The 22500-nt window shown below is 39.8% G+C and overlaps 2 protein-coding genes across 4 annotated transcripts in view; both read left to right on the top strand.

The window, feature by feature from the left end:
- Positions 1 to 22500, top strand: part of lingo3b (leucine rich repeat and Ig domain containing 3b) — a 644601-nt gene that overhangs the window by 179015 nt on the left and 443086 nt on the right. The window lies entirely within an intron of this gene.
- nectin4b (nectin cell adhesion molecule 4b) overlaps positions 1 to 22500 on the top strand; it is a 212759-nt gene that overhangs the window by 16797 nt on the left and 173462 nt on the right. For both annotated transcript variants that reach the window (XR_015479169.2, XM_087241708.1), the window contains exons 3-6: positions 536 to 703; positions 2872 to 3150; positions 11668 to 11782; positions 19051 to 19202. Coding sequence is in view for 1 of the 2 variants with exons in the window: in XM_087241708.1 (XP_087097834.1) it covers positions 536 to 703; positions 2872 to 3150; positions 11668 to 11782; positions 19051 to 19202 (714 nt within the window). In the remaining variant the exon portion in view is untranslated. The remainder of the gene's footprint in view (positions 1 to 535; positions 704 to 2871; positions 3151 to 11667; positions 11783 to 19050; positions 19203 to 22500) is intronic.

The following is a 22500-nucleotide window of genomic DNA, read 5'->3' as shown; positions in this document are numbered from 1 at the left end:
CGCCTACTACTCAGTAGGTACTGCATTTGAATGTAAACGTACTACTCGGCCGTTAGAAAAGTGCGTTCTATACGGGATGCATGTGAAAAGTATGAATGGAATTGGGTTGTACTACATCCGCTATTTTGTCATGATCACATGACCTACCTGCGTCAGTTGCGTCGCTTCCATTCATGAATTCTCTCGCGGGGCATCATGGGATAGCGCAGCATGCTTGGGATGCGCATTCCAGAATCTCGCCGGAAGTAGTAAGTCATCCGGGTACTTCTCGCATACTAATTTTCGAATTCTATGAATTCAGACACACTACTCAGCTCGCATACTGATTTTAGCGTACTATATAGTATGGAAGTATGCGGTTTCGGACGTAGAACATGTCAAATAATCATTATGAATGAATGTGGCACGGCTTTATTTACTCCTGTGCTTTTGACGATCAGATCAGCTTTATCGTCAAACCAAGATGAAGTGAGTCGCTGTAAATAACCCCGAGAGATCCTATAATCCAGACTGTAATCTTCTGCTGCTGTTTCAGTGTCTCCTGAGTTTGCGGATGGTTTTCGGTTTGAGAGTCCAGATCCGTTGACTGACTCTACTCTACTGATCGAGAACACTGTACGGGCGGATGAAGGTGTTTATACCTGCAGCATCGCCACCTTCCCATCCGGAAACTTCCAGAGGAGGATCAGCCTGAGCGTCTGGAGTGAGACTCACACTCATTCACATCACTTTTAATCTTACATTACCCAGCGGCATGTGTGCTATGATGAGGGAAAAGCTGAGGTGCTGACTCCAGGCACTGCAGAATACACTGACAGGATACACATATACAAAATACAGTGACTTTTAGGACAATATTGACCTTAATCTTCAGTGTGGAGGAGCGCTCATGCCTTATGGAAGAAATGACTAGGGATAATTAACGGCACAAAACGGTCAAATTAGTTCCTCGACAAGCAAGTGTGTTCATGAATATAGGTAGAAAGTAGAATAATGTGTTAAGAAAATAGCCAAGCAGCACAACGAGCTGTTTTTAACATCTAAAAATCAATGAATGAGCGCGGAAGTCTGGAGCCAAAAAGATTTCAATAGCTGCAGCTGTTCAGACGTCCAGAATAAGGTCAATACGTTTGAATAGAGTCTGTTCATACACAGTGCACAATACAATAAAATATTTATTCTCATCTATATTCTGATCTCACAAACAACAAACTTTACACTTTTGTTCTGTCTATATTCCATGTAATGTTATTTATATTGTTATTATTATAAATATTGTCTTTGTATGATTTTATTTATATTATTATTGTTATTATTATTATTATTATTATTATTATTATTATTATTATTTATATTATTATAATTATCATTATTATTTAAGTTCTATCTATTTATTTATTTTTTCTTCTTCCTAATATTATCATCTTATATCTTTATTTTTTGCCAATTATTATAATATATTTTTAATATATTATTATTATTATCATTATTATTAATGTTATTATCTTTATATATTTTATTATTATTATATTATTATTACTACTGTTACTATTATTAATATTATTATTATTATAATTAATATTATTATATATGTATTATTTATTATTATTATTATTATTAATAATAATAATAATAATGTTTGTATTATTATATTATTAATATTATAATTGTTACTATTATTATTATTTTATATTTTTTAAATATATTATTAATATTATTATTAATAATGTTGTTGTTGGTATTATTATTATCATTATTATCATATTGTATGTTTATTTTATTTACTTTGTTATTATATTATAATTAATACTATTGTTTTATATTTATTTAAAAATAATAATAATACATATTATTATTATTATTATTATTATTATTATTATTATTATTATCTTTATATATTTTCTTTTTGTTATTATCATTGTCATTATTAATGTTATTATTACTATTATTATATTATTATTTTTTAAATCCTATTTACTTTGTTACTTATTAATATTATTAATATTATTAACATTATTATTATTATTATTATCGTGATGATATTGTATATCTGTTTTATTTACTTATATAATAATAAGTTATTATTTTTATTATTGTTTTAACCTTTTTATATTTTTTATTTATTTATTTAATTAATATTATTATCTTTGTATATGTTATAATTGTTATTATTACTACTGACATTGTTCATCATATATTTTATTTTATTTACTTATATAATTTCTATTTATTTTAATATTGTTAAATTGTATATTTATTTTTGTTTACTTATTTACTTATTATTATTATTTTATTATTACTATTATTATTATATATTTTATGTTCTATATTTGTTGTTGTTGTTGTTGTTGTTGTTGTTGTTGTTGTTATTAATATTATCATATATATTTTTATTTATTCATTATTATTATTATTATTATTATTAAAAACAATAATAATTATTTTAATATTTTTTTACTATGTGTTTATTTATGTTTTTTTGTTTATTTATCTGTTAATCTGTAATTGTATTAATTGTGAATGATATGTTCAGCCAAAGCTCCAAAAATACCAATTTATAAAACTAAGTTTATTAAAGGCGAGTAATGTTTCGGGCCCATCAGACTTCATCAGGCTCCTCGTGGGTTTGTGTGTTGGTTTGTTTGAATGTGTTTTGTGATTTATTAATAGTTTATTTATTACATTTATTAAAAATTTACAAAAAAAATATTAAAATGTTTATAAAAATATGCTGATGATGATAATAATAATAATAATAATATTAATAATTCAGTAACAAATAAATTAATGAATAAATTAATAAGTAAATGCATAAATAAAAATAATAAAATATGTAAATATAAATGTTCTTCTATTCTTCTTCTCTTGCAGTGTACCCGATCTCCTCTGTGGAGCATGTGGTCCTCAAGGAGGGTCAGTCCTATGGTATTGCTGCATCTTGTCGTGCGGTCGCTCACCCTCCGGCACGTCTGTCCTGGGACACTGATGTTTCTGGCCAATCGCAGAACCGCAGCGGAGACGGAGGAGTCGTGACCACTCAGTTTTCTCTCTATCCTTCACGCAGCATGAACGGACAGAAGCTGGACTGTCTGGTCTGGCATCCGGTTTATGAGGAACCGCACAGACTCGCCAACAAACTCGTCGTACAATGTGAGTCCAGCTGCAGTACTTGTTTCCCAAAATATGTGAGAGAGGCTAAAAGAAGCTCCCACCTCCTAAATAATGTAGTATCAAAATTATCATGTACATTCATTGTTCCAGTTGAAGCTTTTTTTCAGTAGTGTATTCTTGACCAAGGAAAGCCTTTGCAGAATGTTGCTGCTGCTCTAGTTTTCTGCAGTGGATGTAATTGTGAGCTACTCTGAATCTCTGCGTTTTCTGTGTTTAATCATTAGTTCCTCTACGTTTTCTTCGTTTGTGCATTTAGTTTGTCTGCATTTTCCATGTTTGCGCATTAGTTCCTCTGAGTTTTGTCCGTTTGTGCGTTAGTTCCTCTGCATTTTGTCTGTTTGTGTGTTAGTTCCTCTGCGTTTTGTCTGTTTGTGCGTTAGTTCCTCTGCGTTTTGTCTGTTTGTGCGTTAGTTCCTCTGCGTTTTGTCTGTTTGTGCGTTAGTTCCTCTGCGTTTTGTCTGTTTTTTGCATTAGTTCCTCTGCGTTTTGTCTGTTTTTTTTGCATTAGTTCTTCTGCGTTTTGTCTGTTTTTTGCATTAGTTCTTTTGCGTTTTGTGTTTTTTGCATTAGTTCCTCTGCGTATTGTCTGTTTTTTGCGTTAGTTCCTCTGCGTTTTGTCTGTTTGTGCGTTAGTTCTTCTGCGTTTTGTCTGTTTTTTGCATTAGTTCCTCTGCGTTTTGTCTGTTTTTTGCATTAGTTCCTCTGCGTTTTGTCTGTTTTTTGCATTAGTTCCTCTGCGTTTTGTCTGTTTTTTGCATTAGTTCCTCTGCGTTTTGTCTGTTTTTTGCATTAGTTCCTCTGCGTTTTGTCTGTTTTTTGCATTAGTTCTTCTGCGTTTTGTCTGTTTGCGCGTTATTTCCTCTGCGTTTTGTCTGTTTGTGCGTTAGTTCCTCTGCGTTTTGTCCGTTTGTGCATTAGTTCCTTTGCATTTTCAGTGTTTGTGCATTAGTTCCTCTGCGTTTTCAGTGTTTGTGCATTAGTTCCTCTGCGTTTTGTCCGTTTGTGCATTAGTACCTTTGCATTTTCAGTGTTTGTGCATTAGTTCCTCTGCGTTTTCAGTGTTTGTGCATTAGTTCCTCTGCGTTTTGTCTGTTTGTGCGTTAGTTCCTCTGCGTTTTGTCTGTTTGTGCGTTAGTTCCTCTGCGTTTTGTCTGTTTTTTGCATTAGTTCTTCTGCGTTTTGTCTGTTTGTGCGTTAGTTCCTCTGCGTTTTGTCTGTTTGTGCGTTAGTTCCTCTGCGTTTTGTCTGTTTGTGCGTTAGTTCCTCTGCCTTTTGTCTGTTTGTGCGTTAGTTCCTCTGCGTTTTGTCTGTTTGTGCGTTAGTTCCTCTGCGTTTTGTCTGTTTGTGCGTTAGTTCCTCTGCGTTTTGTCTTTGTGCATTAGTTCCTCTGCGTTTTGTCTGTTTGTGCATTAGTTCCTCTGCGTTTTGTCTGTTTGTGCGTTAGTTCCTCTGCGTTTTGTCTGTTTGTGCGTTAGTTCCTCTGCGTTTTGTCTGTTTTTTGCATTAGTTCTTCTGCGTTTTGTCTGTTTGTGCATTAGTTCCTCTGCGTTTTGTCTGTTTGTGCGTTAGTTTCTCTGCGTTTTGTCTGTTTGTGCGTTAGTTCCTCTGCGTTTTGTCTGTTTGTGCGTTAGTTCCTCTGCGTTGTCTGTTTGTGCGTTAGTTCCTCTGCGTTTTGTCTGTTTTTTGCATTAGTTCTTCTGCGTTTTGTCTGTTTGTGCATTAGTTCCTCTGCGTTTTGTCTGTTTGTGCATTAGTTCCTCTGCGTTTTGTCTGTTTGTGCGTTAGTTCTTCTGCATTTTGTCTGTTTGCATGTTAGTTCCTCTGCGTTTTGTCTGTTTGGTGTTAGTTCCTCTGCGTTTTGTCTGTTTGTGCGTTAGTTCCTCTGCGTTTTGTCTGTTTTTTGCATTAGTTCTTCTGCGTTTTGTCTGTTTGTGCGTTAGTTCTTCTGCATTTTGTCTGTTTGCATGTTAGTTCCTCTGCGTTTTGTCTGTTTGGTGTTAGTTCCTCTGCGTTTTGTCTGTTTGTGCGTTAGTTCCTCTGCGTTTTGTCTGTTTTTTGCATTAGTTCTTCTGCGTTTTGTCTGTTTGTGCATTAGTTCTTCTGCGTTTTGTCTGTTTGTGCATTTAGTTCCTATGCGTTTTGTCTGTTTGTGCATTAGTTCCTCTGCGTTTTGTCTGTTTGTGCGTTAGTTCCTCTGCGTTTTGTCTGTTTGTGCGTTAGTTCCTCTGCGTTTTGTCTGTTTGTGCGTTAGTTCCTCTGCGTTTTGTCTGTTTGTGCGTTAGTTCCTCTGCGTTTTGTCTGTTTTTTGCATTAGTTCTTCTGCGTTTTGTCTGTTTGTGCATTAGTTCCTCTGCGTTTTGTCTGTTTGTGCGTTAGTTCTTCTGCATTTTGTCTGTTTGCATGTTAGTTCCTCTGCGTTTTGTCTGTTTGGTGTTAGTTCCTCTGCGTTTTGTCTGTTTGTGCGTTAGTTCCTCTGCGTTTTGTCTGTTTTTTGCATTAGTTCTTCTGCGTTTTGTCTGTTTGTGCATTTAGTTCCTCTGCGTTTTGTCTGTTTGTGCATTAGTTCCTCTGCGTTTTGTCTGTTTGTGCGTTAGTTCCTCTGCGTTTTGTCTGTTTGTGCATTAGTTCCTTTGCATTTCAGTGATTGTGCATTAGTTCCTCTGCGTTTTGTCTGTTTGTGCATTAGTTCCTCTGCGTTTTCTCTGTTTGTGCATTAGTTCCTCTGCGTTTTCTCTGTTTGTGCGTTAGTTTCTCTGCGTTTTGTCTGTTTGTGCGTTAGTTCCTCTGCGTTTTGTCTGTTTGTGCGTTAGTTCCTCTGCGTTTTGTCTGTTTGTGCGTTAGTTCCTCTGCGTTTTGTCTGTTTGTGCGTTAGTTCCTCTGCGTTTTGTCTGTTTGTGCGTTAGTTCCTCTGCGTTTTCTCTGTTTGTGCATTAGTTCCTCTGCGTTTTCTCTGTTTGTGCGTTAGTTTCTCTGCGTTTTGTCTGTTTGTGCGTTAGTTCCTCTGCGTTTTGTCTGTTTGTGCGTTAGTTCCTCTGCGTTTTGTCTGTTTGTGCGTTAGTTCCTCTGCGTTTTGTCTGTTTGTGCGTTAGTTCCTCTGCGTTTTGTCTGTTTTTGCATTAGTTCCTTTGCATTTTCAGTGATTGTGCATTAGTTCCTCTGCGTTTTGTCTGTTTGTGCATTAGTTCCTCTGCGTTTTCTCTGTTTGTGCATTAGTTCCTCTGCGTTTTCTCTGTTTGTGCATTAGTTCCTCTGCGTTTTCTCTGTTTGTGCGTTAGTTCCTCTGCGTTTTGTCTGTTTGTACGTTAGTTCCTCTGCGTTTTGTCTGTTTGTGCGTTAGTTCCTCTGCGTTTTGTCTGTTTGCCTGTTTGTTCCTCTGCGTTTTGTCTGTTTGTGCGTTAGTTCCTCTGCGTTTTGTCTGTTTGCGTGTTAGTTCCTCTGTGTTTTGTCTGTTTGTGTGTTCGTTCCTCTGCGTTTTGTCTGTTTGTGCGTTAGTTCCTCTGCGTTTTGTCTGTTTGTGCGTTAGTTCCTCTGCGTTTGGTCTGTTTGTGCGTTAGTTCCTCTGTGTTTTGTCTTTGCGTGTTGGTTCCTCTGCGTTTTGTCTGTTTGTGTGTTCGTTCCTCTGCGTTTTGTCTGTTTGCGCGTTAGTTCCTTTGCGTTTTGTCTGTTTGTGCGTTAGTTCCTCTGCGTTTTGTCTGTTTGTGCATTAGTTCCTCTGTGTTTTGTCTTTGCGTGTTGGTTCCTCTGCGTTTTGTCTGTTTGTGCGTTAGTTCCTTTGCGTTTTGTCTGTTTGTGCGTTAGTTCCTCTGCGTTTTTTCTGTTTATGCATTAGTTCCTCTGCGTTTTGTCTGTTTTTTGCATTAGTTCTTCTGCGTTTTGTCTGTTTTTTGCATTAGTTCCTCTGCGTTTTGTCTGTTTTTTGCATTAGTTCCTCTGCGTTTTGTCTGTTTGCGCGTTAGTTCCTCTGCGTTTTGTCTGTTTGTGCGTTAGTTCCTCTGTGTTTTGTCTTTGCGTGTTAGTTCCTCTGTGTTTTGTCTGTTTGTGTGTTCGTTCCTCTGCGTTTTGTCTGTTTCCGCGTTAGTTCCTCTGCATTTTGTCTGTTTGTGCGTTAGTTCCTCTGTGTTTTGTCTGTTTGCGTGTTAGTTCCTCTGTGTTTTGTCTGTTTGCGGGTTAGTTCCTCTGTGTTTTGTCTGTTTGCGTGTTAGTTCCTCTGTGTTTTGTCTGTTTGTGTGTTCGTTCCTCTGTGTTTTGTCTGTTTGCGTGTTAGTTCCTCTGTGTTTTGTCTGTTTGTGTGTTCGTTCCTCTGTGTTTTGTCTGTTTGCGTGTTAGTTCCTCTGCGTTTTGTCTGTTTGTGCGTTAGTTCTTCTGCATTTTGTCTGTTTGCATGTTAGTTCCTCTGCGTTTTGTCTGTTTGTGCGTTAGTTCCTCTGCGTTTTGTCTGTTTTTTGCATTAGTTCCTCTGCGTATTGTCTGTTTTTTGCGTTAGTTCCTCTGCGTTTTGTCTGTTTGTGCGTTAGTTCTTCTGCGTTTTGTCTGTTTTTTGCATTAGTTCCTCTGCGTTTTGTCTGTTTTTTGCATTAGTTCCTCTGCGTTTTGTCTGTTTTTTGCATTAGTTCCTCTGCGTTTTGTCTGTTTTTTGCATTAGTTCCTCTGCGTTTTGTCTGTTTTTTGCATTAGTTCCTCTGCGTTTTGTCTGTTTTTTGCATTAGTTCTTCTGCGTTTTGTCTGTTTGCGCGTTATTTCCTCTGCGTTTTGTCTGTTTGTGCGTTAGTTCCTCTGCGTTTTGTCCGTTTGTGCATTAGTTCCTTTGCATTTTCAGTGTTTGTGCATTAGTTCCTCTGCGTTTTCAGTGTTTGTGCATTAGTTCCTCTGCGTTTTGTCCGTTTGTGCATTAGTACCTTTGCATTTTCAGTGTTTGTGCATTAGTTCCTCTGCGTTTTCAGTGTTTGTGCATTAGTTCCTCTGCGTTTTGTCTGTTTGTGCGTTAGTTCCTCTGCGTTTTGTCTGTTTGTGCGTTAGTTCCTCTGCGTTTTGTCTGTTTTTTGCATTAGTTCTTCTGCGTTTTGTCTGTTTGTGCGTTAGTTCCTCTGCGTTTTGTCTGTTTGTGCGTTAGTTCCTCTGCGTTTTGTCTGTTTGTGCGTTAGTTCCTCTGCCTTTTGTCTGTTTGTGCGTTAGTTCCTCTGCGTTTTGTCTGTTTGTGCGTTAGTTCCTCTGCGTTTTGTCTGTTTGTGCGTTAGTTCCTCTGCGTTTTGTCTTTGTGCATTAGTTCCTCTGCGTTTTGTCTGTTTGTGCATTAGTTCCTCTGCGTTTTGTCTGTTTGTGCGTTAGTTCCTCTGCGTTTTGTCTGTTTGTGCGTTAGTTCCTCTGCGTTTTGTCTGTTTTTTGCATTAGTTCTTCTGCGTTTTGTCTGTTTGTGCATTAGTTCCTCTGCGTTTTGTCTGTTTGTGCGTTAGTTTCTCTGCGTTTTGTCTGTTTGTGCGTTAGTTCCTCTGCGTTTTGTCTGTTTGTGCGTTAGTTCCTCTGCGTTGTCTGTTTGTGCGTTAGTTCCTCTGCGTTTTGTCTGTTTTTTGCATTAGTTCTTCTGCGTTTTGTCTGTTTGTGCATTAGTTCCTCTGCGTTTTGTCTGTTTGTGCATTAGTTCCTCTGCGTTTTGTCTGTTTGTGCGTTAGTTCTTCTGCATTTTGTCTGTTTGCATGTTAGTTCCTCTGCGTTTTGTCTGTTTGGTGTTAGTTCCTCTGCGTTTTGTCTGTTTGTGCGTTAGTTCCTCTGCGTTTTGTCTGTTTTTTGCATTAGTTCTTCTGCGTTTTGTCTGTTTGTGCGTTAGTTCTTCTGCATTTTGTCTGTTTGCATGTTAGTTCCTCTGCGTTTTGTCTGTTTGGTGTTAGTTCCTCTGCGTTTTGTCTGTTTGTGCGTTAGTTCCTCTGCGTTTTGTCTGTTTTTTGCATTAGTTCTTCTGCGTTTTGTCTGTTTGTGCATTAGTTCTTCTGCGTTTTGTCTGTTTGTGCATTTAGTTCCTATGCGTTTTGTCTGTTTGTGCATTAGTTCCTCTGCGTTTTGTCTGTTTGTGCGTTAGTTCCTCTGCGTTTTGTCTGTTTGTGCGTTAGTTCCTCTGCGTTTTGTCTGTTTGTGCGTTAGTTCCTCTGCGTTTTGTCTGTTTGTGCGTTAGTTCCTCTGCGTTTTGTCTGTTTTTTGCATTAGTTCTTCTGCGTTTTGTCTGTTTGTGCATTAGTTCCTCTGCGTTTTGTCTGTTTGTGCGTTAGTTCTTCTGCATTTTGTCTGTTTGCATGTTAGTTCCTCTGCGTTTTGTCTGTTTGGTGTTAGTTCCTCTGCGTTTTGTCTGTTTGTGCGTTAGTTCCTCTGCGTTTTGTCTGTTTTTTGCATTAGTTCTTCTGCGTTTTGTCTGTTTGTGCATTTAGTTCCTCTGCGTTTTGTCTGTTTGTGCATTAGTTCCTCTGCGTTTTGTCTGTTTGTGCGTTAGTTCCTCTGCGTTTTGTCTGTTTGTGCATTAGTTCCTTTGCATTTCAGTGATTGTGCATTAGTTCCTCTGCGTTTTGTCTGTTTGTGCATTAGTTCCTCTGCGTTTTCTCTGTTTGTGCATTAGTTCCTCTGCGTTTTCTCTGTTTGTGCGTTAGTTTCTCTGCGTTTTGTCTGTTTGTGCGTTAGTTCCTCTGCGTTTTGTCTGTTTGTGCGTTAGTTCCTCTGCGTTTTGTCTGTTTGTGCGTTAGTTCCTCTGCGTTTTGTCTGTTTGTGCGTTAGTTCCTCTGCGTTTTGTCTGTTTGTGCGTTAGTTCCTCTGCGTTTTCTCTGTTTGTGCATTAGTTCCTCTGCGTTTTCTCTGTTTGTGCGTTAGTTTCTCTGCGTTTTGTCTGTTTGTGCGTTAGTTCCTCTGCGTTTTGTCTGTTTGTGCGTTAGTTCCTCTGCGTTTTGTCTGTTTGTGCGTTAGTTCCTCTGCGTTTTGTCTGTTTGTGCGTTAGTTCCTCTGCGTTTTGTCTGTTTTTGCATTAGTTCCTTTGCATTTTCAGTGATTGTGCATTAGTTCCTCTGCGTTTTGTCTGTTTGTGCATTAGTTCCTCTGCGTTTTCTCTGTTTGTGCATTAGTTCCTCTGCGTTTTCTCTGTTTGTGCATTAGTTCCTCTGCGTTTTCTCTGTTTGTGCGTTAGTTCCTCTGCGTTTTGTCTGTTTGTACGTTAGTTCCTCTGCGTTTTGTCTGTTTGTGCGTTAGTTCCTCTGCGTTTTGTCTGTTTGCCTGTTTGTTCCTCTGCGTTTTGTCTGTTTGTGCGTTAGTTCCTCTGCGTTTTGTCTGTTTGCGTGTTAGTTCCTCTGTGTTTTGTCTGTTTGTGTGTTCGTTCCTCTGCGTTTTGTCTGTTTGTGCGTTAGTTCCTCTGCGTTTTGTCTGTTTGTGCGTTAGTTCCTCTGCGTTTGGTCTGTTTGTGCGTTAGTTCCTCTGTGTTTTGTCTTTGCGTGTTGGTTCCTCTGCGTTTTGTCTGTTTGTGTGTTCGTTCCTCTGCGTTTTGTCTGTTTGCGCGTTAGTTCCTTTGCGTTTTGTCTGTTTGTGCGTTAGTTCCTCTGCGTTTTGTCTGTTTGTGCATTAGTTCCTCTGTGTTTTGTCTTTGCGTGTTGGTTCCTCTGCGTTTTGTCTGTTTGTGCGTTAGTTCCTTTGCGTTTTGTCTGTTTGTGCGTTAGTTCCTCTGCGTTTTTTCTGTTTATGCATTAGTTCCTCTGCGTTTTGTCTGTTTTTTGCATTAGTTCTTCTGCGTTTTGTCTGTTTTTTGCATTAGTTCCTCTGCGTTTTGTCTGTTTTTTGCATTAGTTCCTCTGCGTTTTGTCTGTTTGCGCGTTAGTTCCTCTGCGTTTTGTCTGTTTGTGCGTTAGTTCCTCTGTGTTTTGTCTTTGCGTGTTAGTTCCTCTGTGTTTTGTCTGTTTGTGTGTTCGTTCCTCTGCGTTTTGTCTGTTTCCGCGTTAGTTCCTCTGCATTTTGTCTGTTTGTGCGTTAGTTCCTCTGTGTTTTGTCTGTTTGCGTGTTAGTTCCTCTGTGTTTTGTCTGTTTGCGGGTTAGTTCCTCTGTGTTTTGTCTGTTTGCGTGTTAGTTCCTCTGTGTTTTGTCTGTTTGTGTGTTCGTTCCTCTGTGTTTTGTCTGTTTGCGTGTTAGTTCCTCTGTGTTTTGTCTGTTTGTGTGTTCGTTCCTCTGTGTTTTGTCTGTTTGCGTGTTAGTTCCTCTGCGTTTTGTCTGTTTGTGTGTTAGTTCCTCTGCGTTTTGTCTGTTTGTGCGTTAGTTCCTCTGCGTGTTGTCTGTTTGTGCGTTAGTTCCTCTGCGTTTTGTCTGTTTGCGTGTTAGTTCCTCTGCATTTTGTCTGTTTGTGCGTTAGTTCCTCTGCGTTTTGTCTGTTTGTGCGTTAGTTCCTCTGCGTTTTGTCTGTTTGCGCGTTAGTTCCTCTGTGTTTGTGTTGTAATTGCTCTTTCTTTGTGTTTTTACTTTAGTTCCCGTCTGTTTTTGCTTTAGTTCCTCCAGATGCTGAGGCTGTGGGCTCTGGATCATGGCAGATCGGAAGCTCTGGATCAGAGATCAGATGTTTGGTTAAAGGAAACCCGCTGCCGCAGAACGTCTCCTGGAGCAGGTCAGATTTCAGATCATCTGCTTCTCTAATTTTTATCTTAGAGGAGGATTCAGTCTGACTGATGTGTAAAGCTACAAAGCATGGTTGATTTGTTATCGGCGAGTTCAAAAACTAAACTATCAGGGCTGGTATTTGGTCTTTTAAATATTATTATCAGTGAGTAGCAAAACAAAAACATTAGTTCTCATCTAGTCTTTTAAAAAGTGGTTTCTGTGGGTGCAAAGGCAAAAGTAGCAGTAGTTGTATTTGCTCTGTTAAAGTGGTGTTGTTATCGGTGCTGGGAAGTATCAAGAGGAAAAAATAATAAAGGGTGTTTGTATTTGGTCTTTAGGATTTGGTATCTGTATTAACGACTACAAAGACAGGAATATTAGCACTTGTATTTTGTCTTTACATTTTGGTATCGGTCAGTACCAAGACCCTTATATCAGCTTTGGTATTTGGCCTTTTAAAAACTGGTATCGGTGCATCCCTGCTAGTGATCCAGCAACACCCCTGAACCTGATGAAGCGTGAGGTTTCCAGCCGTCTTTGTGTTTGTGAGGGCTTTCCTGTTTCTGCTGAAGCACAAAGAGAGGCAGCGCTGCGTGTTCACCGCTCTTTCAGGAGCAGATAAAGCTGCAGTGTCAAGTTGCATCCGAAAGCGAGGAGTCGAAAAGAGCAGAGCAGCACTGGAGAAATGAGGGTGGAGGAGTACAGACGCTCAGTAAGCCCTAAATAACCCGCCTGTGCTGTAATGAGTGTTTAACCAGCGCTCAAACACAGGCTTCATGCTGGATTACAGAGGCACAGCAGCGACTGCAATTTACAGCGTTTGATGCATCAGTTTCTACACGCACACACGACTTCAATCATGCTCTTCTTCTGTGTTTCTGACAAATATTCATCCAGGAAGAAGCGTTCACTGCAGAGACCAGATGAATGAAGGTGTTGGGGTTTGTTTAATTTGTTTTAAACGTGTATCTGCCATTGAGGTTAGACTGTATTCCAGTGACAGATACTCTCCTGAGCAAAATCTCAAGACCGGGGGAAACATTTCAAGTATTCACTTTAGCACCGGTGGATTGTAATCAGGTTGTAAGTACTGCTTTGAAATGCCAAATAAAGACACAGGTGCAGCAGAGAGTAGGCAATTAAATTAAAATTGCATTTAAACTCAAACAGGCTCAAATCAGCTGATCAAAAGTGTAGGAGCAGAGCCTTAAAGTTAAATTCTGTGCAAAACTGGCTTTGCTGTGAGTTTCCTTCGGCCTGTAAAACTCTAATGATCTCTACATGGCCAAGGCAAAAAAAGGCTTTCTCTTTTTGAACGTGGCAGGATTGATGAGCTTGTTGCGTGCCGGAGCGACTGTCTTTGTTTTGGTTATTTAACCCGCCCAATGCCAGTTTAGCCAATTATATTCCAGCACCTGGGTTGCCTTGGTGGAAAACAGCGTATTTGTTTCATTCAGTCAGAAAGACTCTCAAAGCATGCGTCTGTGACTGAAATGTGACCTCAGGTGGACAATAGCAGACTCCAAAATGAGACGCAGATTCAGAGTTTCACATGACGTTATCAGTTAGCAAGTAATATTAATATTACGAGCGTAAACATTAGGTGAGCAGGATACATTGAGACCAGGGCTTTACATTAACACCAGACAATCCCACTAGCCACTTTGGCTGGTTGAAAATAAATTTTAAATTGTAGGGTTCGACAATATAAGGATGACCCAATATGCGTACAAATGTGATCTTAGAATCGAGAAGTAAAATAATTGTGAATTTGTGATCACGTGAGCAGAAGAAAGCAAATGAATACCGAATTAGACGATGATCATCACTCGCGCTAACAGCTGATGTGATGCGCGTGACTTCTTAACGCATGCGCGCGACTGCTTAACGCGTGTGCGCTCCTGAATCGTGAAGCAACCGTGTCTGGAACAGGTTCTGGAAATGCAACTGTCATCGGTTCTCTTTCAAATAAACTAGACGAATAGTGATGAACATGCACCTACAGTCCTGATGCTTTTAAGAGCTCAAAATGTGTATTTTTGTAAGCAGCACCGGTTGCTTTCACTTTGAATAGATTATTAACTTGCCCAAAGTTAACTGTGTGCATGTGATCATCCTTTCATTATCACACACGGTATGTTTCACCTGCTTTTATTTGCTTACGGTTTTATTTGCTTTTACTTTTGTTAAAATGGTTTGATTATCTTTTTTTACAATATTGCTTTAATAGCCAAGACAGATTACCGTGCTTATTTTCGATACATGACAATAGTTATTTTTTTAAAAGTCAATTGCTTTTCTTTCTTTAAGACGTATTTTGTTAAATAAAAAGTATAGTATACAGCTATATTTTGTTTGTTTTGACACATTAAATTTGTAGCTGAGAAATAATTATTGTTTAGTGTGGCTATAGAGATGAATTTGGTACAACACTGTGAAACCATGACCCATTTGCTCATGGTCATTGAGCAAGCTCATACTTGACACACACAAAGAGAAATGAATGAGGACGCATGTGGACACAACATCAAATTTAAATCAAGTAATTTTAGCATGTCAACGGCAAATTTATGCATATAAAATATATTTTCCCAACAACAAAATTGTGGCTAGTGAAAATGCAGAGTGGCTAGTAACATTGGAAAACTACTAGCCACAGTGGCCAGTGATTAAAGAAGTTAATGTAAAGCCCTGATTGTAACCCTGTTTGCACCAGACGAAACCGGACAGACATGTAAATACAGCCATTCAGAAGCACAGAATACTGCACTCACTGCACTCCAGTCTATTCACCTTATTCTCAGCTGTCGAGCGGGCGCTGCCATTTGAATCTTTTTGTCTCGCGACTTCCGGTCACATTCACTTCCATTCATTTTTTTGACGTTAACAACTGCTTGTTACGCTGCTTGATGTTGCAATTTAATATTTTCTTATTATATTATGCTACTTGGTCTGTGTAGTCATGCAAACATTTGTTTGTTGAGCAAGTAGTTTGGCCATTTTCTGCCGTTTATTATTCCTAGTCATTTCTCCCATAGGCGACTGAATCGGAAGTTCTAAGACAATCGCGAAACAGGCGCACTTCCGCATTTTACAATAAGGTCAATAATCTAACTAATACATATTAAACCTCTTTAACATGATTAAATGTAGAGGCTGAGTCACTGATATGTGTTAGTTTGCACTGAGTCTCAGATCTAAAGTTCAGTTTCAGACAGTTTATTTGATTCTCCAGATCTGAGCGGAACTATCTGCTGCTGCTTTCAGTAGTACGGCAATAAATGTGATGTGAAACAGCATTCAGACTCGCATTATGAGCATTTAGCACTGAATAAAGCACATGAGCTGTACCTGAGCTGGTCATTGTCAGGTTATCCTGTTGTTAGCTGTGAGAAGTAGAAGCCGCTTCTAATATAAACATTCGAAGTGTTGGTTAGGACAAAAACTCGCAATGAATAGTTTAAACACTGGGTGTCAGACGACTTGCATACTGCACCTTTAATATTATATATTATTAGTATTAGTTGTATTATTAGTAAGTATCCTATCTATCTATCTATCTATCTATCTATCTATCTATCTATCTATCTATCTATCTATCTATCTATCTATCTATCTATCTATCTATCTATCTATCTATCTATCTATCTATCTATCTATCTATCTACCTATCTACCTATCTACCTACCTACCTACCTACCGACCCACCCACCAACCAACGCTTTCTCAACTTTTCAAGCACCAACAGAAGTGTCAGCCAATCAGATTGCTTTATGCAAATACACCAGCTCAGACTGTAGCTGATTGCAGACTAATTTTATTGGCTGATGCTGCCATGACGATCGTGTCAGCCTCCACTTTAGACACGCCCTTCGTCAAGCATTGACGCTGAATGAATGAATCAGGCGTTAAGTGTTTCTGCTGGTTACACCTCTCTAAGAGGCGTTTTCATTCAGGTCCAGTTGAGTTTGAGCCGAGAGTCAGAGATGATCGTAATTACAGTGAAGCTCTGAAATCTGAGATGAGTTTAATGTGGAGTCTGGCGAAGACCCTCAACTGAGAGTGTGTGTGCGTGGCTGAGAGTGTGTGGCTGAGAGTGTGTGCAGCTGAGATGTGCGCTTGCATGTGTGTATGTTTGTCTGTGTGTTTGTGCCTGTGCACGCATGTGTTTGCACACTTGTGTGTTTACGTATGCGCATGTGTGTTTGTTTGAGTGTGTGTAAATTAAATGTTTATATATTTTCAGAAAGAAAACGGGCCATCAAACCCCCCTGTTTCAGCAGGGTGCTTTCACACCTTTAGTTTGAATAAAGTCAGGAAAGTGGGTGTGTCCAGCTCTGTTTAGAGGGGAGTGTCATGTGGCAAAAGAGGGAAGGGTTTGCATAAAAAGGGGAGTTTCAGTATGTGAACTATAGCTGATTTTTACAGCGGCAACACAAACGGACTCAGAGAGTCTCCCAACAATTCTTCTTCTTTCACTTGTTTTGGCAACACAACATGGCGTCTCTCTGCCGTCTGAACACTGCAAAAGGTAAACAGTCTAGGAAGCGATCATGCATACTAATGAAGCTGCACCTCATACACAATAGAGCGCGCTGATTGGTTTAAAGTCTTACTTTTAATGATTGCAGTACACTCAGAGACGTCACAATGTACTCGCCGGTACAGACATCCAGTCTGTTGTTTTTAACCAGGTTAACAAGTTCCTAAACTTCAGGGGGTGTTTAGACAATTTTCAATCTGGTTTCAGAGCACATCACAGTACAGAGAGTACTCTGACCGTACGTTCACACAGAAAGCGGCGACAGCGTCAAAGTAGCCGGAAGTCATTCATTTTCAATGAGAGCCGGCGGCGATAGGCGGCAAGGCGCAGCGCGTCTTCGCCGGTGTGAGCGTCGAGGAGAGTTGAAATGAAGTCAACTTTATGATAATGAGCTATGACGCGGTTCGGCGGCAAGCAATCAGAATGAAGACGTCCATCGATTGATAGCAGTTCAGAGAACACAGACCTGTGAACTTTGGTTCCGACCACAGTTGTTCCCAAAGGTTTGATTATTGCGGTCGCCGGATTTCCAATTATTTAAATTTTTTTCCTACAGGAACATGCATTAAATAAGTTACTGGCGAGTTACTGATGTTCATCAATGATATATAAATTTATCTTAAAAAAGCGGGAATCTCACGCGATGTGACAGTACAAAACAGTACTGCTGCTTCAGGATATTTCAGACATATGGATACATATTGGATAAATAGAGCAAAGCCACAGCACACGCAACTTGATCTTCCATTGTTGTATGAATTTGGTAAGAAGTGCGCAACATTTTCACGCTAAAAACATGTCTTATGCAGGAATGTAACTGATATGCTGCAACGGCTCCTTTAAATATGAGATCAATGTAGCGAGTTTTGACACTCTCGCCGCCGGAGCTGAAGGCAGAGAGCGTTGTCGCCAGGGCGGCCAGAGCGACCTTGGACGCTCTCGCCGCTTTCGGTGTGAACGTACGGTTATAAAGATAATCAGTGATATACACCTAAATACAGATTCAGGTAAAATAACAGTGCTGGTATTGTTGGATCTCAGTGCTGCATTTGACACTGTCGATCACAGCATACTTCTGGATAGGCTGGAAAACTGGGTTGGGCTGTCTGGCACGGTCCTCAAATGGTTTAGATCTTACATTGAAGGTAGAGGTTACCATGTCAGTATAGGTGACCATAGGTCGAGGTGGACACCCATGACGTGTGGAGTCCCACAAGGTTCGATTCTGGCACCTCTCCTGTTCAACCTTTACATGCTCCCTCTGAGCCAAATAATGAGAGAACCAAATCTCCTACCACAGCTATGCTGATGACACTCAGATCTACCTAGCCTTACTGCCTAATGACTACAGCCCCATTGACACCCTCTGCCAATGCATTGATGAAATGAGCAATTGGATGTGCCAAAACTTTCTTCAGTTAAACAAAGAGAAAACTGAAGTCATTGCATTTGGGAACAGAGATGAGCTTCTCAAGGTGAATGCGTACCTTGGCACTAAAGGTCAAACGACAAAAAATAAGGTCAAGAATCTTGGTGTGACTCTTGAGTCAGATCTGAGTTTCAACAGTCATGTCAAAGCAGTCAGTAAATCAGCATACTATCATCTCAAAAACATAGCAAGAGTCAGATGCTTTGTTTCTAGTGAAGATTTAGAGAAACTTGTTCATGCTTTTATCAGCAGCAGGGTGGATTACTGTAATGGACTCCTCACTGGTCTTCCTAAAAAGACAGTCAGACAGTTGCAGCTCATCCAGAATTCTGACCAGAACCAGAAAATCAGAGCACATCACACCTGTCCTCAGGTCTCTACACTGGCTCCCAGTTACATTCAGAATAGATTTTAAAGTATTACTACTGCTCTATAAATCACTAAATGGCCTAGGACCTAAATACATCACAGATATGCTCACTGAATACAAACCTAACAGATCACTCAGATCTTTAGGATCATATAAACTAGAAGTTCCAAGAGTTCAGTCAAAGCAGGGTGAATCAGCTTTCAGCCACTATGCCCCTCACTGCTGGAATCAGCTTCCAGAAATGATCAGATGTGCTCCAACATTAGGCACATTCAAATCAAGACTGAAAACACATCTGTTTAGCTGTGCCTTTACTGAATGAGCACTGTGCTGCGTCCGACAGATTACACTATTAAGTTTTTCTCTTCTTCTTCATTCTTTTATATCACATTTTACCTGTTTTTATGCTTTTTTTTTTACTCATTTTTATTATTTGTTTTTATTTTTATTTTACTTGTTTCTTTTATTCTTGTTTATGTAAAGCACTTTGAATTGCCACTGTGTATGAAATGTGCTATATTAATAAACTTGCCTTGCCTTGCCTTGCTTTGCCTTGCACGCTGGAATACACGCAAGGATCTAATCGCTATGACACAGTTTCAGAAATTTTTTTTAAACTGGAAGAACGAATTTGCTGTAAATAACTCAAAAACATCCAGTTTTCACTTGTTAGTGAGATATACGTGTCTTAATAGTGTTTATAGCAGGGTGGGACACATATACGACTGTCAACAGCTCAACACATGTGGTGTTTCGTGACTCTTTAATATTAGACATCATACATATTTTTTGAGTGTCTAACTTATCTGTTAGTCCGTGTCTATAAGAGCATGTGCTTTTGCCTGTTTATTATGTCAATGACGATGCACTGACACTGCTCCTGGTGTGTGTCTGTCTCTCTCTCTCTCACTCTGTGTCTGTGTGTGTGTTCAGGAGTGACGGTGTGTTGCCGTCAGGAGTGTTGGTCCAGAAGGACAGGCTGGTGTTTTCCCGTCCGCTGCAGCAGACCGATGAGGGTGTTTACGTCTGCAGGACACACAACACCCTGGGAGTCGCCAAAGCTGAGTTTACACTGCAGATTGACGGTATGGTTCTCATGTTGTATGATGTATTACACCAAAACATATTGCAATAAACATCGTCATTTTATGCCTCCGATGAGAATGACAATATAATAACGTCCACTCTTCCAGAGAACACATCATTATTTCATTTATACGAATATTTTATGTAATTATAGTGATTTAAACACTTTAATAATTCTGCATCGGAGTCAGAAAGTGAAAACGCAGATCCTAAATAAATAAATAATAATAAATGTTACACAAATTGAAGGTAAAGACTAACAGAGGCTGTGATATCTGCTACCAGAGCTATTTTCAGCTGTCACACACCCACATTTACAATACTATAGTAAATACTACAGTGTTTTTAACCATACTGACACGGAGTCTTCATGATGCCGCTCAGGGCAATCACCCATACTGCCCATGTGTTCAATAGTGTCTGGATGCAGCCTTTATGATGCAAGCTGAGACTGCATCACTCAGCGATGCAATGTCAGACTCAATGCATTCAATGCAGTGAGTGACGTCACTGACGGGTGGGGTCAGGTGAGTGCATTAAAAAGCATTGGATGCAGCTCAGATTGCACTGCACCGAGTCTGCAGCCAGACCCCTCTCCATGTGTTTGCACATGTTTGTGTATGTCTGAGAGTGTTTGCATGCGTGTTGTTTGCAAATACATGTGTGTGCATGTCTGAGAGAGAGAGTGTGTGTTGTATTTGTGCATGTATGTGTGTGTTTGCCCATGTGTATTTCGCGCATGCTACATCTGTATGTATGTTAGTAGTTTAAGTGTGTGTGTGTGTGTGTGTGTCAATGTGTTGCTTGCGCATGTGTGTGTTGTTTGCACATAGCCTACATTGTGTTCAATGTAGTGTTCATTGTGTAGTTCATTGTGTTTGTGTGTGTGTGTGGCAAGATTCATTCATTCATTCATTGTCGGCTTAGTCCCTTTATTAAATCGGGGTCGCCACAGCGGAATGAACCGACAACTCATCCAGCACGTTTTTACCCAGCGGATGCCCTTCCAGCCGCAACCCATCTCTGGGAAACTGTGTGGCAACAGTAAAAGACAAATCATATCTCTTTATTTGGGGAAAACCAGCAACAAGGAAGAATGCATGATTATATACGGTCAATAAATGTGATTTATAATGGAAGTCATTGGGTTAAAAGCAGCACCAACATCACCAAAGGGGAGTCAATCTGGAGAGTGTGTTGAGCTCTTTTTTTTTTTTTTTTTTTTTTTTTTTTTTTTTGGAATTTTCAAAGTTGTTTCCCAAAATATGTGTCAAAATAGAAGTTGACACCAAAACTTATCCCATTTGCTAAAAAGCAGAGAAAGCTGTGGCCAAATTAAGACTCAAAATCAGCCCAGAGTGGATGAAAACGACCCGAGAGCACACAGGGGTCATAATAATATAAACAGGGGAACATTACAATGATGATTATATTGTTAGCAGAGTTATTGTTGTATTAGACATGTATTAAAGTGAACTCTGGTACAGAAATAGACCAACTCTGTCTGCGGCAGCAGGAAAAGAGCCTGAAATAAAGCGGATGTTTGATTGTGGAAATGTTCTGTTTGTGTTTTGTGACTGATCAGGTCATTTTCTCTGCTAGTTTATTTCCACACAGCAGCAGCGAGTTTGACTTCCTCATAATGGTTTTCGCAATCATGTAAATTTAGCTTTTATTCTCAGCCAGCAGTGACTCAAGCACCTCCTGCTTTCAGGGTTAATGCATGTTTATTTACCACACAGTCATGACTCTGCTGCCCCCTTGTGGAGATAATGGGATATTTTAATACGTCTATTTTACATTATAAGCATTTATTATATTAAATTAAAAATAAAACATTGCAGGCATCAGCATACTTTACTGTTTAAATAATGATTTTATTTTTTTTAAAGTGTCCTTAAAGGTTTTGTTCGTACACTCACTGGCCACTGTATTAGGTACACCTTACTTAAACCAAGTTAGACCCCCTTTTGCCTTCAAAACTGCTTTAATCCTCGGTGGCTGAGATTCAACAAACTACTGGAAATATTCCTCAGAGGTTTTGCTCCATATTGTCATGATAGCATCACACAGTTGCTGCAGATTTGTCGGCTGCACATCCATGATGCCAATCTCCCGTTCCACCACATCCCAAAGCTGCTCTATTGGATTGAGCTCTGGTGACTGTGGAGGCCATTTGAGTACAGTGAACTCATCGTCATGTTCAAGAAACCAGTCTGAGATGATTGAGCTTTATGACATGCTGCGTTATCCTGCTGGAAGTAGCCATCAGAAGATGGAGACACTGTGCTCATAAAGGGATGGACATGGTCAGCAGCAATACTCAGGTAGGCTGTGGCGTTGATGCTCAATTGGTACTAATGGACCCAAAGAAAATCTCCCCCACACCATTACACCACCACCACCAGCCTGAACTGCTGATACAAGGCAGGATGATCCATGCTTTCATGCTGTTGAGGCCAAATTGTGAGCCGAGCATCTGAATGTGTCAGCAGAAATGGAGACTCATCAGAGCAGCAACGTTTCTCCAATCTTCTATTGTCCAGTTTTGGTGAGTCTGTGTGAATTGTAGCCTCAGTTTCCTGTTCTTAGCTGACAGGAGCGGCACCCGGTGTGCTCTTCTGCTGCTGTAGCCCCAAGGTTGGATGTGTTGTGTGTTCAGAGATGCTCTTCTGCAGATCTCGGTTGTAACGAGTGCTTATTTGAGTTACTGTTGCCTTTCTATCAGCTGGAACCAGTCTGGCCATTCTCCTCTGACCTCTGGCCTCATCAGCAAGGCATTTGCGCCCACAGAACTGCCGCTCACTGGATATTTCCTCTTTGTCGGAGCATTCTCTGTAAACCCTAGAGATGGTTGTGCGTGAAAATCCTAGTAGATCAGCAGTTTCTGAAATACTCAGAGCAGCCCGTCTGGCAGCAACAACCATGCCACGATCAAAGTCTCTTAAATCTGATGATAAAATGGCTGATTACAAATTTGTTAACAATCAGTTGAGCAGGTGTACCTAATAAAGTGGCCGGTGAGTGTATATGCAAATGAGGCATTGTATATCTCAATACACATTAATTTGCATACTTCCAAACTTGTAATCTGAACATTGGATTAAGCCAGGTTCAAAACCAGCATTTGATTTTGACAACAATGAAAATAATTGTAGGTGGCGCAGTGGGAAGCCCGTTCGCCTCACAGCAAGAAGGTCGCTGGTTCGAGCCTCAGCTGGATCAGTTGGTGTTTCTGTGTGGAGTTTGCATGTTCTCCTTGTGTGGGTCTGGGTGCTCCGGTTTCCCCCACAAGTC

Source organism: Danio rerio, chromosome 2 (genome assembly GCF_052040795.2).
Source record: "Danio rerio strain M-AB ecotype USA chromosome 2, GRCz13ab, whole genome shotgun sequence".
Taxonomy (NCBI): domain Eukaryota; kingdom Metazoa; phylum Chordata; class Actinopteri; order Cypriniformes; family Danionidae; genus Danio; species Danio rerio.
This window is presented reverse-complemented; position numbering and strand designations above follow the sequence as displayed.